Here is an 18562-nt window from a genome sequence, read left to right as displayed (position 1 = left end):
CCTCCCTAATTTCTTTCTTGTTTATTTTGTGGTTAGATTTGTCTGATTCTGAGAAAGGAAAGTTGATACTGAATCACTAGTATAGTTTTGCTGTCTATTTTTTCCTGTAACTGGCTTAAAATTTTCTCTAGGGATTTGGCTGCTTTACCACTTGGGGCATACACATTTAGTATCATTACTACTTCATTATTTATGGTACCCTTTAACAAGATGTACTTTCCCTCATCTCTTTTAATAAAATCTGTTTTACTTTTGCTTTATCTGAAAGCAGAATTGTTACCCCTGTTTTTTTTTTTTTACTTCAGCTGAAGCATAATAACTTCTGCTCCAGCCATTTACCTTTACTCTGTATGTTCCTTTCTATGTCAAATGTGTTTCTTGTCTCTTTTTCTTTTTAATGTCATTTGTTAAAAGATAAAAGACATGAATCTTGGGAAAGGAGACAAAGAAACAAAGGTAAATGTAGAAGATTTACAAAATAAAATAAATGGGCAGGGGGTGGAGGGAAGAGAGAGAAAAAATTTGGAACACAAGTTTTGCAGCAATGGATGTTGAAAATTATCTATGCATATGTTTTGAGAATAAAAAGCTTTAATAATAAAAATAAATATAAAAATACCCTTAAAAAGAAACAAATGATATGAAGAAAAATTTTCAAAGAAATTAAAACTATCTCTAGTCATATGGAAAAAAAATACTCTAAATCACTATTGATTAGAGAAATGCAAACTAAGAGAACTCTGAGATACCACTTCACACTTCTCAGACTCATGATAAGAAAAGATAATGATAAATTTTGGAGGAGATATGGGAAAATTGGGACACTAATGCATTGGTGGTGGAGTTGTGAAATGATCCAAACATTCTGGAGAACAATTTGGAACTATGCTTAAAGGGCTATAAAACTGAGCATACCCTTCGATCCAGCAATGTCTCTACTGGGTCTGTATCCAAAAGAGATCATAAAAGAGGGAAAAAGACCCACATGTGCAAAAAATGTTCGTGGCAGCCCTTTTTGTAGTGGCAAGAAACTGAAAACTGCATGGCTGCCCATCAACTGGAGAAAGGCTGAATAAGTTATGGTATATGAATGTTATAGAATATTATTGTTCTATAAAAAACAACCAGCAGGATGATTTCAGAGAGGTCTGGAGAGACTTGCATGAATTGATACTAAGTGAAGTGAGTAGAACCAAGAGAACACTGTACACATAACTACAAGATTATATGATGATCAACTGTGATGGACTTGGCTCTTTTCAACAATGAAGTGATTCAGGCCAATTCTAAGAGACTTGTGATGGAGAGAGCCATCTGCATCCAGAGAGGGAAATATGAGGACTGAATGTGGATCACAACATAATATTTTCATCTTTGTTGTTGTTATTTGCTTGTTTTTTTTCTTTCTCATTTTTTCCCTTTTGATCTACTTTTTCTTGTACAGCTTGACAAATATGTAAATATATTCAGAAGAATATATGTCTAAGTTATATCAGATTGTTTGCTGTCTTAGGGAGTGAAGAGGTGATAGAGAGGAAGGAAAATTTGGAATACAAGGTTTTGCCAAGATGAATGCTGAAGACTATCTTTCCACATATTTAAAAAAATAAAATACTATAAAAATAAATTAATTAAAATAAATTTTAAAAAGAAAGAAACTATACTAGCCCTTGGATCATTATATCTATGACTACTCATTAAAGACTGGGATAAGGAAGAAAATTGTCCCCACACAGATAAATATGATTGAGCCATTTATCTCCACACTGTAGCAAAAAGCAAGAAAAGGACAAAAAAAAAAAAAAGAATATTGTTACTATGATTTCCTCACTTCAGTCCTGCTGAGCTCACATTTCTTGTCTTAGAGCTTAGTAAACTTAGTAAAAATTTGTTCTAAATCCTAGAGCCATAATTATGATTTCTCTAAAGATAATTAGAATTATTTCATAATCTTGGTGAATCTGAGAGACATTGTGTTTTCTCCCTATCCTCCTGACATTCCTATTGAGACTCTGTCACAATAACTCTTATCATAGCTGAACAGTAAGGAGTGTTGTTTTTAGGAGTAGCACTATTACTAAGAAGTTTGACAGTGAACAGAGAGGTGGCCTCTTAGTCAGGAAGATCTGACTTCAAATCATGCCTTTGGTATATAATGATTATGCCACAAGCAAATCATTTAATTTCTCAATTTTCTAAATAGCTCTATGACTAAGCTCAAGAACTGCTAATCTGCATTAGTAGATGGAGTTTCTCACTATTATTTGTGCATAAGTGAAATCACAAGCCTGTATACAAATAAATCAAATTACTAAGATTAATAATAAGTAACTAGGATTATGTCAACCCAATATTTGAGTGAAGGAATTCATTTAAAATGTATTTAGTAAGTCTTTATTAAGAAATATCTTCCAGAATGAATATAAATTCTTCTTTCCCCTGCTAAATCTATATTTAAAAAAAAAGAAAGATGACAAATTTGGAAAACAGCTATTCTTTTATATTTAATACATCCAAAATTATCTGATACTGCTGTTGTTCTTTGAACTTATTTGAAGTTATCTCTTCTGTGTAACACAGCTTTAATATATCATGGGTTGGCATAAAAAATTAAATGGGAATTTTGGGGGAATTTTGCAGAAGCTTCAGATGCCACAGGAAGGCCAGAAGCCAACACAGAGCCTGTGGCCATTTAACCCAAATTCTACAATGAGGTAAACATGGTACATATCCCATAAAAGAAAAATGGAAAAAATTGCAGACTTCTCTGGTACAAAGGGAAGGCCAAAATATTTACACCCTTCCCCCCACAGTGTGGAAGGGATAACTGTAATAAATATAACCATTCTAATGTTACTCATAAGATTATGTAGATATCAAAGACTAATAAAAAGCACTTTTAGATGTTGTTGACATCATCAAATTTACAATGATCCTAACCAAAAAAAAAAAAAAAGTTTACATGACAAAAAGAAATTCCTTTCACAACTATTTAAGTACAATCAGATCTATAGAAAATATAATTATAGTTGTCTTCAGCAGAATAAGAAGTAACAAAGCATAAGAGATAGAGCTGGCCCCTGAGCCAGGAAAACTGGGTTCAAGTTCCCTTTTTGACACATCCTGGCTTCTGCATCCCTGAGAATCCTGTGTGATTCAGTGATATCACTCTTTGTGACACCATTTTGGATATTCTTGGAAAAGATATTGGAGTGGTCTTCTCCAGCTCATTTTACAAATGAGGAAAGTGAGGTAAACAGGATTAAGTGACATGCCTAGGTAAGTGTCTGAAGTCTGATTTGAATTCAGGAAAATGAATCTTCCTGACATTAGGCCCAGCCTTTTATCCACTGTGCCATCTACTTAGTTCCTTCATTGAAAGTGCTAGGTAATTCCATAAATCAATTAGTGATAGAGAAGGTGCTAATCAGCATTAAAAGAAGAGTTTCCTCACCAGGGACTTTTGTCTACCTGCTAAATTCCAAGGCAAGTTCCTATTCCGCAGTAGAAAATCCAAGTTTATTTAAATCTGTCTGAGATTCAAAACTGAGGATTCAAAAAGCTATGATTTTCCAGATATGTGTTTTCTTTGTAACAATATCATCGTTCTTTTTTTTTCCTTAAGAGTCAATGTTTTTAAAATGATTCCCAGCACAAGAATGTCATTCCAACGAAGATGGCTGCTAAAAATTTGACTTAAGGTAAACTAAAATATTTGGAGCTAGGTTATGACTGGAAATGATTTACTGCCTTTCTCCAGGGTTTCATTTTGGCTCCATTTTTGATAAAAATAGGCAAAGGTCCTTATATCTGCAAAAAAAACTTATCTTTGTAAATTTGTGATAGAAAAGCTTAGAGGCCTTGAAATTTGACTCAGGAAATTTCTGGGGGTAGTTTTCAACATAAAGTAATTATCCAACTCAATAATTTTAAAAAGTCATTTAATGGAATTATAGAAGGCAAATAATATTGGATTTAAAACAAAACAAATTAACTGAGAAAGCAAATATCATGCCCATTACAATGAGTGAGCCATGACACAAAAAAAGTTCAAAGTTCCTGACCAAGTTTCCAGAGATAAAGAGTTCTGAGTCTTGGGATTCAAGATTTAGCCTGAATGGATCATAAAGACTCACAGAAAAAGTACTTAGTTTGGTTATTTTTATAAACTGTGCTGTGTACCAAGAAATCATATAAGCACCCAATAATGTCTATACATGATAAATTTATAAAGAAGCCATTCAATAAACTAATTGTTTTCCTGAACCTAGAGGTTTTGCTTATGATACACTCATATAAATCTATATACATTTACATACATTCATATAAACCATAATAATGCCCTGGATGAGATAAATTAGAAAAATGTAATGTACTTTAAAACTAAGTTTGCCCTCCAATAATAATACTGACAATAACCCATATGCACAAAATCACTGTCTTTTAGACATATTCAGTTCTGTAGTAGTATTGTCCCCCAAAGACGGTCAACAAAAATTACTTCATGCTCTTTTCTAAACTATGGAGAGGGTGGGAGCAAAGAAAGTGTTGACAGAGATGTGAGTTGGAGTTCCACAGATGTAATTTGAAGAAACTTTGGCACTAAAATGTCACTAATGTTCCATGGAATTTCTACAGCCAAAACCACTTAACTCTAAGTTTTGACAGAATACATAGTATATTTAGTGAACTCAGGGAAGAGTTTCCATTAGTGTTATTTTAAAACACACAGCTTTTTTCACTCCATTTTTTAAGATTTATAGTTTTGTGGCTTGGATCTAGAACAATGACAAATGACCCTAAAAGAAAATAGTTCAATACTTCAGTACTTTGATGGATCTGTGATCTTGTCAATGTTGACCTTCCCTCCAACAATGCAGATATCACTCTATCCCTGCCTGCTGAACCTGTACAATTTTAGTCTGGGTATTGCAAGAAATTTTTGACAACTCTACCCAATGTGCTGGAGATTTTCCTCTCAATGTCTTGACAATATGTAGATAGTAATGAAGTATCCAGGCTGTCCATTGATTGTCCCATATTTCCTGTAGCTGTGTAACCAGTCATTTTTTCCCAGTTGATGACATAGTTTAAACCATTCTTCAGTTGTAATGTGTTGCAGCCTGTTCACTCCTACAATGTACCTTTCCATTATCCTTGGGTGACCCTGAATTTAACTTTTTAGAGATTTGTATTATTCCGTGAGTCACTACTCTATAATATCACTGGAAGAATCCTTTGTTTCAAAATAATGTAGGGACATTAAAATTACTCCAAACTATGTCCTTTTTCTGTTCAACTTCAGTCCTAGCTTACTATGCAATCACATTTTCTGGATGAGATGTAAATATTATGGAGGGATAAGTTCTATGATGATCCATTTATCTGTACATTTTTATCTGGACAAAAATAAAGAATTTCTCATCCACTTAGTTTTCATCGTGTAGATAATTAGATCAAAGTCCTTTAAATGATTTATCATTTTATTTAGAAGTAACTGCCATGTTCCGGGATTTGATGTCATTAACAGATTGTTATATACAAAAAAAAAATCCCTCAGACCACAAGATCTATTAAAAATACATCAATGTTATATACATCTATTGTAAACATACTAATTCCTTTGGGGGAACCTCAATTGATATTAATAATCAAAAATATAGTATGTTTTCAATAATTCTGAAGAATCTATATGCTCTTTGGACGTGTTTCTTTTTTAATATCAGCCTCTACTCAATTAAATTTACAGTGTTCTCATCCAATTTAGAAGATTTCTTCTGAGAATCTTAACTGGATGCTTAAAACTTTTTCATCTTATACAATTTAAAGGATCTCTTTGTAATATTTCAAAATGCTCTTTCAATAAAACTTTGTATTTGGTAATAGCTGATTCTGACTAATAAATTTATTTTGCAGTTAGTTTTGGATAAAATTCAAATGAATTGAGAACTTTTCCATTTCTTTTTAAACTGAATAATTGTTGATTATTCAGTAAAAGAATGTACATGAATCTACACTGAAAATTCTAAGACTTCTTAAGAGCAGGAACTATATTGGTTCTATATTTATCTTCCCAGTGCTTACCTCAGGATCTGGTAGATAATAATCAATTAATAAGTACTTTTTCATTTATTTATTCAAATAATTTAAAGAAGAAGAAAGCATCTACTTCTCAGGACATCAAGGAAGGTTTTGTTTAGGAAATGACATCAAAGCTTTTTAAAGGACTTCACAAGACACCTCAGATATGGGAGATATACAAAGGTATATTCTGCATTCCTCTATGGCTCTTTTTGATCACCTGAATATTTAATGCCTCTGAATCTATAGTGTATTAAGCCTCAAAATTATACAGTATCACCAGGATGACTTTGTGTGTGATTATGAAAACACAGGTCTTTCAATCTAGAGACCATCTTGGAATGAAGAGAAGTACTGCACAATTTTCCAAATGTAGTCCATTCTACTCTTTTTTTCCTTTTTAGATCTAGTCCCAACTCACTGTCCTCCTGTAGTGTACTACTAGGAATTTTTCATTCATTTGATTTTTTCCCTCTAAGGATTGTAAGATGAATTTTTGCATAATTTATATATTTCATTAAAGAGACCAAGTAACATCCTGGGGCTTGAGACACTATAATATCATCTACAAAAATGAGTAAATCTCTTCCATAAAAACTTTATGTAAGATCTCTAGGAAATTAAGTAGATTCTCTTAGAGAATTTATAGAAGGACATGAACAAGAATGGAAAAAATGAAAATGTCTGTATAATTTATGATTTACACAAGTAAAAAAAAACATACCATGAACAAGATCCATTGAAATAACTATTATTATACAATTTTAAGGGTTTTTTCATAATTAAACTTAGCATTTTATAAAAGTTAATGCTATCTTGTAAGTTGGTTTTGTTTTTAGGTGTGGCTAAAGCTTGAATGACTAAGAAATTTTTCAATTTCTTTTTGAATTGGACATGTTTTGTTATCGAGTAACTCTTACAAATGGACAGACATCACATAAGAAGGTAATATTTACAAATGTACTTTGAAAATTTTAAAATTCTAGGTAAACATAAAATATAATGTCTAAAGTAATTTTACATAACAGAAAGAGTAACAATCTGGAAGTTAAAAAAAATTCAGTTCAAGTTTGCTACCACTTTGCTTCCTGGCAATTTGACTGAATTCTTTTGAATGAGAACTACTCAACTTCAGTTTGATTAAATGAGAATAATAATAATTATTATATATTACATGTTATGTGTTATATACCTATCTCATGTGTTATTGATGAGAATCAGATAAGACAATGTACCTTATAAACAGAAAGGTATATATCATTGTAAAAGTACTATTACTATACAGAAGGATTTTTTGTTTGATTTGGATTATGTTTTTATTTAGTTTTATGTAATCAATGAGTTTTTAAATCCAATGACAACTGTACTTGCTTCTAGGTAAAGAAAAAAATTACCTCCAAATTGAGAACAGAACAATTTCATACCACAACTAATTATGTTCTTTTAAAAATACTCTTCCCTTTAAAACACAACAAAATATAATAACCCATTTGGTAAACAGAACTTACTACTCCTGTGTGTTTCTTACAAGACTCAAAGTTTAGAGAACCTTCACCGCTTCGCCAGCTGTCATCACCAATCTCATCACTTAAGAGAAACTCATTTAACTTCTGAACACTGCAAAAAGAAAAAAGAAATAAAATGGAAAAACATGCATTGATATGCCCATGCCTCAAATTATATAGCAGTCCCATCTCTGCTTCTTATTAGCTTTGTGATTTTGTATAACTCATTTTCCTTCTCTGATCCACATTCAGTTTCCTCATTTGGATTAATCAGACAGTTGGACAAAATAATCCTTACAGGTCTTTTCAGATCAAAATCTATGATCATATGGTTAAAACTGAATTTTAGTATCAAGTCCTCTCCACTCTCATTTACTTTTTTTTCTGAGTTACTTTTAATTTCATCGATTTTGCCTCTCACTATAAAGAGCCTATTCTGAGTTTGAGGAAATGAAGTTAGGGATGAACTTAACACGCGGTGAAGTACAATAAATTTTCTGAGCCTAGTAAGTTGGAGTTCTTCCAAAGCTGCTTCCAACTCGACCCTGGCTGGCCTCTTCTGGCTTTGGCCACCTTACTTGCAACTAACATAGAAGTACACAGAATGAATACACAGGACTCTTAAATATCTCTTAACTACTCATCACACAACAAATAAACTGAGTTTAGGAGAGAAGACAATCTTCTCAAGGTCTGGCTGGGTTGCTTAGTGAGAAGAGGCAGCCTTTGGGATAAATCCTGGTGAGACCCTCTGACTGAGTCTATTTTTCTAGAACGCTCTTTTCCTTTTTGCTGTCCTTTAATAGTCATTTGCTCAAGATTGGAGATGCCCCCAAAACTAGCCCACCTCATTAATTATCATCATCACTATTCTGTAAGATGTAAATATTCCACATATTAATTATATATGTTACATTCAAGATGTTATCTCCTCTCAAGATCTATAAATCCAGGAGTTGCATCTTAACTAAATATACTGTATTCCACAGTTCAAGGCACAGTGCTTTTACACACAGTATGCAATGAATAAATGTTGGTTGAATTAGACTAAACTGAATGCAGGTGACTCTCAAATCTATTTACTCATACCTAGCCTCTCATCATCAACTTCCTATCAGACATATCCAATTCAGTATCCCAAAGACATCTCAAATTCAGTGTATCTGAATAAGAATTATTATGTTTTCTCCAAAACCCAGTCTTCCTCCAACCTTCGTTGTTTCCTCAAAGGTACCATTACCATCTTTCCAGTCAATCTCAATTCCTCACTTGCACTTACCCCACATATCCAATCAGTTGACAGTTATTTCACATTTCCCTCATATATTCCCCACCTCTTCGTTTATATAGTAACCTCCCTATTTCAGCTTCTCTTCCTCTTTCACCTGAATATCTTAATAATCCCCTAATTGGTCTTTCTGCCTCTAGTCTTTTCCCCTCTAAACCATCCCTCCATACAGTAACCAAAGAGATTCTCCTAAAGCATAACTCTGACCATAACCTGTCCATACACATTCATTAAACTACAATGGTTCCCTTTTATTCTGGGGATCAAATATAAACTTTTCTAGCATTTAAAGTTCTTAAAAACCTTGCCCTATCCTATCTTTCCTAAATTACTATTTCATCTTTCACAGCCTGTACAGTCTAGCCAATCGAACCATCTTGCTATTTCTCACATAAGATGCTCCTTGATTTTTGGTGCCTTTTATTCTTATATCAGTAATATGCTCCATCTTTCTCTCTGTCTCTTGGAATATCTAGTTTGCTTCAAAATTCATTTTATGTCACCATATGGGGTCTTTCCAATATTAGAGCATCATCCTGCCTAGGTGCCCTTGGATCTGCCATGGATATGTTTCCTATATATCCATGTTAGTTTATGTTGTCTCTTCCATTAGAATAGGAGTTCCTAAAGGACAAGGTCTGTTTTATTTTTATCTCTGCATCTCCAGTCCTTTGCATAATGCATCTTGCACAAGTGCTTAATTAGTGCTAACCAACTGACTGATCGTTACTGAATAAATGGAGCTAGATTAAAGAGTAAGCTCCCCCCCAAAAAAAAACTATACAAGAAAACCATATGAAATTATCCTAATATTTCTGAAGATTCTTTTACATAAAATCTCACTTCTTCAAATTAAAATCTCATCTATGATTATCTCCCTGAGGGCATGTTGATTTAACAAGTTTTCAAATTAAAAAAAAAAAAAAACAGAATCTGGTGGGGAGAAAGAAGAAAACAACATTAACAATATAATTTTGTAATTATCTTCTTTTAAGCATTCACCAAGGCAAAAAGATGGATCCATACTAAGATGGAGATATGAAAGCAGATACAATTATGGTATGTAAAAGAATAAAACTGTAGCCTTTTAAAAATATGTAAATTATATTTAGATATTTTTAAATATCAATGTAATTATAGGTGGGACTAAATCATCTCATATAAGCCTCAACAAACTTATAAAATGAAAAAAGATCAGTTCCATTCAAGATATTAACTGTGAATCATAATATGTGGACCTATTTACATTAGAAATTGTCTCTCCATAGCAGCACTGATATACAAAAAAATCTATTATGGAAGACCATTTTTTAAAAATTTCATATTTTATCCAGGTGTTACTTATAAAGACATTTGTTCAGTCATCAAAAATCTACTTTGCAAATTTTCAAGGCACAGCACTTTGGAAGCACATGTTTTCTCCCCCAGTAGAATTCTGAGAGCAGTAAATATTTCATTTTGTCTCAGTAATCTTAATGACTAGAAGAGTCATTACATGGAGTAGGTATTTAATAAATATTATTTGATGGATCATAATCAAAATGATATTTTGTTATTTTTATTCTCAATATATATTACTCATTTCTTTTCCAGTTTTATCAACTTTATATTAAATGTGTTCTTGTAATGTGCTTATTGAGTTGATCATAAACGGTAGTTTATACATACAGTCCTTTAAAATAAAATAAAAACTTCCTGCCCTCACATCTTTCAGTCAGACTGTCATTACATAACAGACATATAGATGAAGCCATACTCTGATGTTTTAAGCAAAGCTGGTTCATTTCAGTTCTTAGCTCCATTTCCCAAATGTCAGAAATTCTTACTGAAATTTGTGGAAGATTATTAAAACACAAAGATGAGGTTTTGTCCATCTATCCCTGCACATAAAAGAAAGTTTATCTTCCTCTACCCTTTTTAATGTTCTCTTCTGTAACTCATTTACACTTGGCATGGATATGGAGATGGCTGACATTTGAGAACTGTCAAGAGAAGTAAAGAGAAGCACCCTTAGGGATTTACTTTTGCAGAATTCCTAGGGTCATGTGTGACCACCTACTTAGAAGAAAACAAACTTGCCCTGCTTCATTTTAAGATTTTTTTCTTTCACCTCCCTCCATCTTCTGGCTCTCATTAAGACCTCAATCTCTCCTGATAGTGCAATATTCTTGGCCACTCTTTCCAGCACCTTTACTCATATTCATATTGTCTAACTTACTGGTCATGGTTAGAGGAAGTCAATTTAGTCATCTTAAATAGGTAGGTAAAATAGTATAGAGTTATTAACTTGGAGTGAAGATCTGAGTTTGAATTCTGCCTCTGACTTTTACTAGCTGTGAGACATTGGGAAAGACACTTCATATTTCTCAGTTACATTTTCCTCATCTCCAAAGTTCTAGGATTGTTGTTAAGAATTGAATAAGACTCTGTGTGTGTGTGTGTGTATGTATGTAGTACTTGGTAAAGCACTATATGAATTGCTAGTCATAATAGTTTCATTTTGCCACTCAGTAATCCTTTGATGTTCATTCAATGCAAATTTATTGGAGTCTAATGATTGTTACTTACTGACTTTCAGTTCTCTTTACTTCTTCAATGAATCCAAAGCCTAGCTCAGTCTTTCTTTGACAAGATTATTTTTTTCTGATTCAGTAAAATCATTTTTGGTAATTTAATTGGGATAATATTAATTATATGAATTAGTTTAGGTTTAATCATAATTTTATCATATTTGTTCTGCCTACCCATGAACAATTAATACTTTTCCAATTATTGTATAAAAATGTTTTATAGTTTTGTTTATATAGTTCCTGGGTTTATTTTGGCAAGTGTGTACTCTCAGGTATTTTATGGTATCTAGAGTTATTTTAAAATGGGGTATATAGTACTTATCTTTTCCAGTTGGGAAAACTGGAAAGTGATATATCATAGACCATTTACCAAAATAAAGTCAGGATGGATACATGATCTAAATATAAAGAGAAATATTACAAGAAAATTTAAAGAACATGGAACATATTACTTATCAGACTTATGAATATGCAAACAATTTATGAGTAAATACGAGATAGAAATCAGAGTAAGATGCAAAATGGCTAATTTCAATTATGTTAAATTAAAAAGGTTTTGTACAAATAAAACAAATGTAATTAAGATCAGAAGGAAAGCATAAAATTGGGGGAGGAATCTTAAGAGAGTTTTTCAGAGTAAGGTCTCATATCTTAAACATATAAAGAGTATTGTAAAAATTTACAAGAATATAAATCATTCCCCAATTGATAAATGATCAAAGGATATAAAGTCTACTTAATTCTCATTAGCTATTCCTTCACATCAACTCAGCTACACACAGAGATAGCCATAACTTTGACTTTGTCATTACGCACAGACATTCCACTCCTGTGTTTGTGAATTCCAAAATTCCTTTATCTGATCATAATCTTTTATCATCTTTCTCTTGCTTTACTTTGATCTTTATATTCAGCCAACTCCAATCCACCTACTTTTCAGTTCCCTCCTAAGCCATTACAACTACACTGTCCTCTACCCCTGATGCTTTGATGAATAAGTTCACATCTCCACTATTCTACCGAATGTAGTCTCTTGCTTTTTTATTCCATCACTCATCATTACTTACTAAACACAGACCTTGGATTACTCTATCCCTTGCATCTCAGTTGCATGATGCTACATGCTCACTGGATACACTATAAATTTATGTTATATAATCTCAACTTAGCCCAGGTAATTGTTTTTACACCTTCCTAACTGATGTCAAATATTTATCTCATACTGCACTGAAAAAAACCAGGAAGTGGAAGTAAAGAGGGAAAGCTTTTCAGACATGAGAAAAATCCAGTAAAAAGAAGTTGAAAGTTGGTAGATGGATTATCATGTGGGAGAACAGCAGAGAGGAAGATGTGAGAAAAACATAAAGGGATGAGGAAGACTTTAAAAGTTAAACAGAAGAGATCCTAAAGGTAGTGGGAAGACACTAGAATGTACTGAGGAGAGAAGTGACATGGTCAGAGATGAACTTAAGGAAGAACTCTTGGGCAGTTGAGGATGGCCTGGAAAAACTTGAGCAATAAACAGTAATCAGAAGCCCATTGCAATAGTCTAAGCTTGAGGTGATGGTGGCTGCATTAAGTGATCACATAATGAGTAGAGAGAAGGGGGCATGTATAGGAGATGTTATGAAGATAGAAACAGGCAGATGTATCAACAGATTGGGTGTGTGCAAGTGAAGGTGAGGATGACATTTAGGAGACTGGGAAGATGATGGTGCCCATGATAGAACTAGGGAAGTTGTGAAGATGGATCAAATTAGGGGAAAAGGTAATGAGCTTTGTTTAGACATGTTCAGTTTGAGATGTCTAAGGAAACCTCTATTTTGAGATGTTTAAGAAGGCAATGGAAGATGTCAGGCTTAACCTTAGGGGTGAATTTATGACTGCAAAGAAAGACCAGAGAGTTATCTGTTCAGAAATGGTATTTGAGGCAGCTAGATGGTGCAGTGAATAGAGCACCAGCCCTGAAGTCAGGAGGACCTGAGTTCAAATCTGGCCTCAGACACTTTCTTTCTAGCTATGTGATCCTGGGCAAGTCACTTAATCCCAATTGCTTTAGCAAAAAAAAAAGATAATTGAATCCATGAGAGTTGGTGATATCTCCTAGTGGGATAGTTAGAGGAAGAAGAGAAGAGGATTTAGGATTGCACTTTGGGGGACACCTGTTTTTAGTGATTATTACCTCAAGAAAGATCCTGCAAAGAAGTAGAGAATATGATGGATTGTTCAGACATGAAGGAAGAAAACCAAAAGAGATCAGCATCATGAAAATCCAGAAAAGAGAGAGCATTCAGAGGATTATGACTGACAGTGTTAAAGTTACAGAGAGATCAAAAAGGGTAAGGACTGAGGGAACCATTAGATTTGGCAAATTTTGAAGGGAGATTATCAGTTGAATGATGACTGAATGGAGACTGAATTTGGCTGAAGTCTCAGGAGGAACCACAAAACTTTCATCTCCTGGATAGCTTGAGGAGTCACCGGTCTAAATTTGGGAAGACCAACCGAACCTTGGCTGATTGGAAACATCAGGTCAGTTGTGGCTGCTGAGACAAGGCCCTGGGGGAGAAGGAACCAGTATAACTTAGTGAATGCAAAGGCAGTGGAGGAAGGACGCTGCTAGCTGTGGGAATTTTCAGGAGGGAGGAGCTTTTGGCTTGGAGTTCCAAAGCTGATGGGAAAGTTGAAGTAAAGATAGAGGTAAGTGAACTTACACTAATAGATGTTATTTTTTTGAAAAAATGAACCGACAAAGAAGCAAGAACCCCATCATGGGAACAGGGAAGACTGCCGTTCATCTTCAAAGGAGAACACTGAAGTAGAAAAAGCTCCTTCTAGCCCAGAGAGTAATGTTAAATGGCTTCTTGCCCAGAAAGAATTTATAGAAGACCTCAAAAAAGAATTTAAAAATCAAATGAGAGACATTGAGAAAAAACTAAAAAAAAAAATACAAGAAAAACAAGATATTATGGGGGAAAGTTACCAACTAGAAAAGGAGATACAGGGTCTCAAAGATAAAAATAATTATTTGAAAATTAGATTTGGACAAGAGAAAACCAGTGAAGCTATAAGAGTCCAAAACAGACTATAAAAATTGAAAAAAATAGAACAGAATGTGAAACATAAGAAAAACAACAGATCTGGAAAACAAATCAAGAAGAGAAAATATAAAAATAATTGAACTACTTGAAAGCTGTGACCAAAAAGAACTCTGACACAATAATGCAAAAAATAATCAAAGACACAAAATCCACTGATCACTATGTCAAAGAGATCCTTTGTAGAAAACACATAGGAATAATATTGCCAAATTATGAAACCCCCAGATCAAAGAGAAAACTTTGCAAGAATGAAGAAAACAACAATTCAAATATGGAGCTACAATTAGGTTTGTACAGGGCTTAGCAGCAGCCACAATAAAGAGCACAGGTTCTGGAATTATATTTACCAGTAATCAAAAGAACTCTGCCTGAAGCCAAAAATATCATATCCAGAAAAATTATCTATAAAATTGAATGAAAAAAAAAGGATATTCAACAAACTTGCAGATTTTCAGGACTTTCAACCAAATCCAAACTTAATAAAAAATTTAACAAATAAGAGCCAATATCAAGGATCAATTTCAAGGAACTTAACATAAACAAATTGTTTGTGTTTTTTACATGGAAATGTATACAACTGATACCAGCACTTGGGTAGCTCAAAAGAAAGATTGGGCCAGTTGGGTAAAAATAGTAATTATGTTATACAAATGAGGTGCAGAAGAAGAATAGACAATGAGAAGAGGGAGGAGGGCTCCTAGTTTTGAAAACCTACTCACATTGGTAATGGGTTAAATAGGAAACATTACATATATACTATGAAGGGTATAGTACTCTCCAAAACCTATAAAGAAATAAGGGGATAGGTTTGGATAGAGAAAGGAAGTAAAGGATGGGAGAAGACAAGGAAGGGATCCATGGGTGAGAGAAGATTAAATAATACAAGGCAAGTTAAGGAACAGAAATACAGCAAAGTGTTAGCTAAGTTAGCAAAGGCGTATGGGAGAGAAAGAAGGAAGTATGTGTGTGTCTGTATGTGTGTATATGTATTTATCTATATAGATAGATACATAAATATATTCTTGCTTAACTATAGCCTGCTTGGAGGGGATGAGGGAGGATGAGGTGGGAGAGATAAAGTTTAAAAAGTTTGCAATCAAGAATGAAAGAACAACCTACAAGGAGGTACAGAAAAGATGGATACTCATTAATATAATTTCTTCTATTATTATATATCCTTTCTAGAAATGGTAATTTATTTATTATATATCTTGACTCCTCCTGAAGTTCTGTTGCCACATGACAATGTTCTTTTTTGTTTTGCTTGTTTTTTTTTGTTTTCTTTTTCTGTTTTTCTTATTCTGTTTCTATGATAAAATAAAAATACTTTATGAATCTTAAAGCACTATGTAAATACTAGATATTATTATTATTGTTATTGACTATAAAAGGAATAAGTTGAAATATAAATATTCTATCATGGATAACAGTAACATCTGATTGATGTCAACAACCAAAGAAGGGCCAAATACTTCATTAGGAGGTATGTGAGAACAAAGGAACAAAAAGTAATTTTTCCCAAATTTTTTTGGAAAAAAATAACTGAAATGTATAGCTGCTTTTTTCCACTAAAGGAATGACAGTGAGCTTGGGCTGGAAACAAAGGTGGACAGGAGACAGAAAGTGATGTAAGACAGCTGCGGTAAAAAGGTCCTGTATTTAGGTCAGAGAAGGGAAGAATGGCTTCTGCTTGGTGGAGCTATATACTGAGTCTGCATATCCTGGCAAAGAACTAATAATGCCTTCAGAGAAACTTAATGTTTCTCATAAGTGACAGGTCATCCCAGAACAAAAATACCTATCTTCTTCTGAACCTACCTAGATTCCAGATCTCATTTCCCTTGTTCTTAGTCTCAAATTAAAAGACCAAGAAGCCAGAGTTTCTGTGTTTGTATCTGATTTTTGTGATTTGTTTACAAAAAGAATAAATAAAATTCACTCCTGCGGAAATATCTTATTTATATTCCGTATGCTTAAGGAAGAATTCAAGTTGTACTCTTCCAATATCCTGGGTTCACCGATCCTATCTATGTTTAGAGGGATCTCCTGGCTTTGAAAGAGAGTTGGGTTCACAAGTACTTGGTAGATGTTTTATCATTTTGTTGTTCATTGTTTCCTTTTTTTGATCTACTATCTGTCTATCAATTCTATGCATACAACAATAAGTATGCTTGGTTACTTCTATGCAATCATAACTTGCTCTCACAGAATAAGATCAGAAAGAAATTAGAGTTCACCAGTATTTAGAATCTCAGAGCTTATTTCTGATTGTAGATTCACAATTTCACAAACTCCTTGACAATAAATGGGTACTATCCCAGGAAAAGAGATAAAGTCAGAGGAAGGAAAGTTATTGACTCTCTGAGAACCTTAGAAAACAGAGTATTTACTCAGCATGACTGCCTTAAAGAACAGGTGCATGATACTAAGTGTGTGACTCCCCAGAACCCAAATGCTTTTTGCTGAGCATGATTTAATGGACCGCTATAAAAATCCATGTGGAAATTTAAAATCTTGGAATATCTTCAATGTCTTTCATGACGATAAGTAAAAGACTGAAAATGTTTGAATATCTTTAGCATGTTTCATGATGAAATAAAAGGTATCTAATTCAGGATTATTTACAAATATACCCGAAGACTGGTCAGTGAGGACACAGTTCTGAAAGTATTGGTGAATCTGCTTTAGTGTTTATATAATGGAGGGCATTTTGCCTTGTCTCATCTTTTATGGACAAATCTACTTTGCACTAAAATATTCAGAAAGTTCAAAGCTCAAGGGTTTCACAAAGTTGGGGTTATAATTTAAATTATTAGATAAATGTCTCAGATAATTATTGGATTTTATAAAGAGTACAATGATGAGAACTTTCATTTTTAGGATGACCCTTTTATAAAGAACTTTCCCCAACATCCACCATTATGTAAAATTTTCTAGTAAAATAGTGGATTTAACCAAAGTATGGAGAATATCCTCCACACCCTGAATATTTTTTCAATAGGGAACATTTGTATAAGCTAGTCAAACAAGTTTTAAAATCAAATATTGCTATTTCGCCAATTCTATATAGGACACTCTGAAATCAGTTGACTAGTTTCCCTGATTATAATGATACTGTCCAAATTGCGATAGGCCAACTGGCATCAAAGATTGCTCATAGGTCCCCTAAGTACAGTTGAAAATGCAGACTGATTCTGGCCAATTTGGCAAAATGCATCAATTTTTAGGGTGTCTCTAGTTTGGGTTCCCAGAATGAATACACAGTGAAAGTTGGGTTGGCTTGCCTAAGTCTATGAACTAACATAAGCAAACGTCTTATTCTGTGGAAGATTTGAGGTGTCTGGAGCAGAGCCCTTAAACCAGATCGATCTTTATCAAGCTGGCAAGTACCTTTTCACGCCACTGGGAAAATGAAATACAGTAGATCACTCTTGAATGAATGTTCTCATTTTTCAGTACCTGCTAAATTAGAATTGTTTGCAGAGGATTTAGAGATTCCCAAATATAAAAGATAGCTTATCCAATATCCTTTCCTCTTAATATATGCAATCTGGCTGAAATCAGATTTTTTATGTTATCATTTTTTCTATCTCTGTTGCTAAACAGAGGATAATATTTTGAATTTAAAATATAACTGTTAAAGGAACCAATTTTAATGAAGAAAATGAAAAAAGACCAAAATAATAGATGCTCTATAAGTTACTAATTTTATTATTTGAAATAGTTCCCTGCTAGAATAAGACCTAATTTTCAAGTATTGTTATAAAAATCAGTTAGAAACCTACATTTTTTTTCAGAAGATAGAGTAAAAGGGCACCTGGGTGGCATGGTGGATAGAGCAATGGGCCTGGAATAGATCTGAGTTCAAATCCAGCCTCAGTTACTAATTGTGTTACCCTGAGAAAATAACTTAATCCTGTTTTACCCCGGTTTCCTCATCTGTAAAAGGACCTGAGGAAAGAATTGACAAACTACTTCAATATGTTTGTCAAGAGAACCCTCAAAGTGAGATCATGA

General features: G+C 33.4%; 1 protein-coding gene across 5 annotated transcripts in view; it reads right to left on the bottom strand.

Annotated features, from left to right (window-relative positions):
- ABCC9 (ATP binding cassette subfamily C member 9) overlaps positions 1-18562 on the bottom strand; it is a 189930-nt gene that overhangs the window by 105310 nt on the left and 66058 nt on the right. For all 5 annotated transcript variants that reach the window (XM_051962654.1, XM_051962651.1, XM_051962652.1 and 2 more), the window contains exon 14: positions 7590-7698. In XM_051962654.1, coding sequence (XP_051818614.1) covers positions 7590-7698 — 109 coding nt within the window. The remainder of the gene's footprint in view (positions 1-7589; positions 7699-18562) is intronic.

The sequence above is a fragment of the Antechinus flavipes genome, chromosome 5 (assembly GCF_016432865.1).
Source record: "Antechinus flavipes isolate AdamAnt ecotype Samford, QLD, Australia chromosome 5, AdamAnt_v2, whole genome shotgun sequence".
NCBI lineage: Eukaryota > Metazoa > Chordata > Mammalia > Dasyuromorphia > Dasyuridae > Antechinus > Antechinus flavipes.
This window is presented reverse-complemented; position numbering and strand designations above follow the sequence as displayed.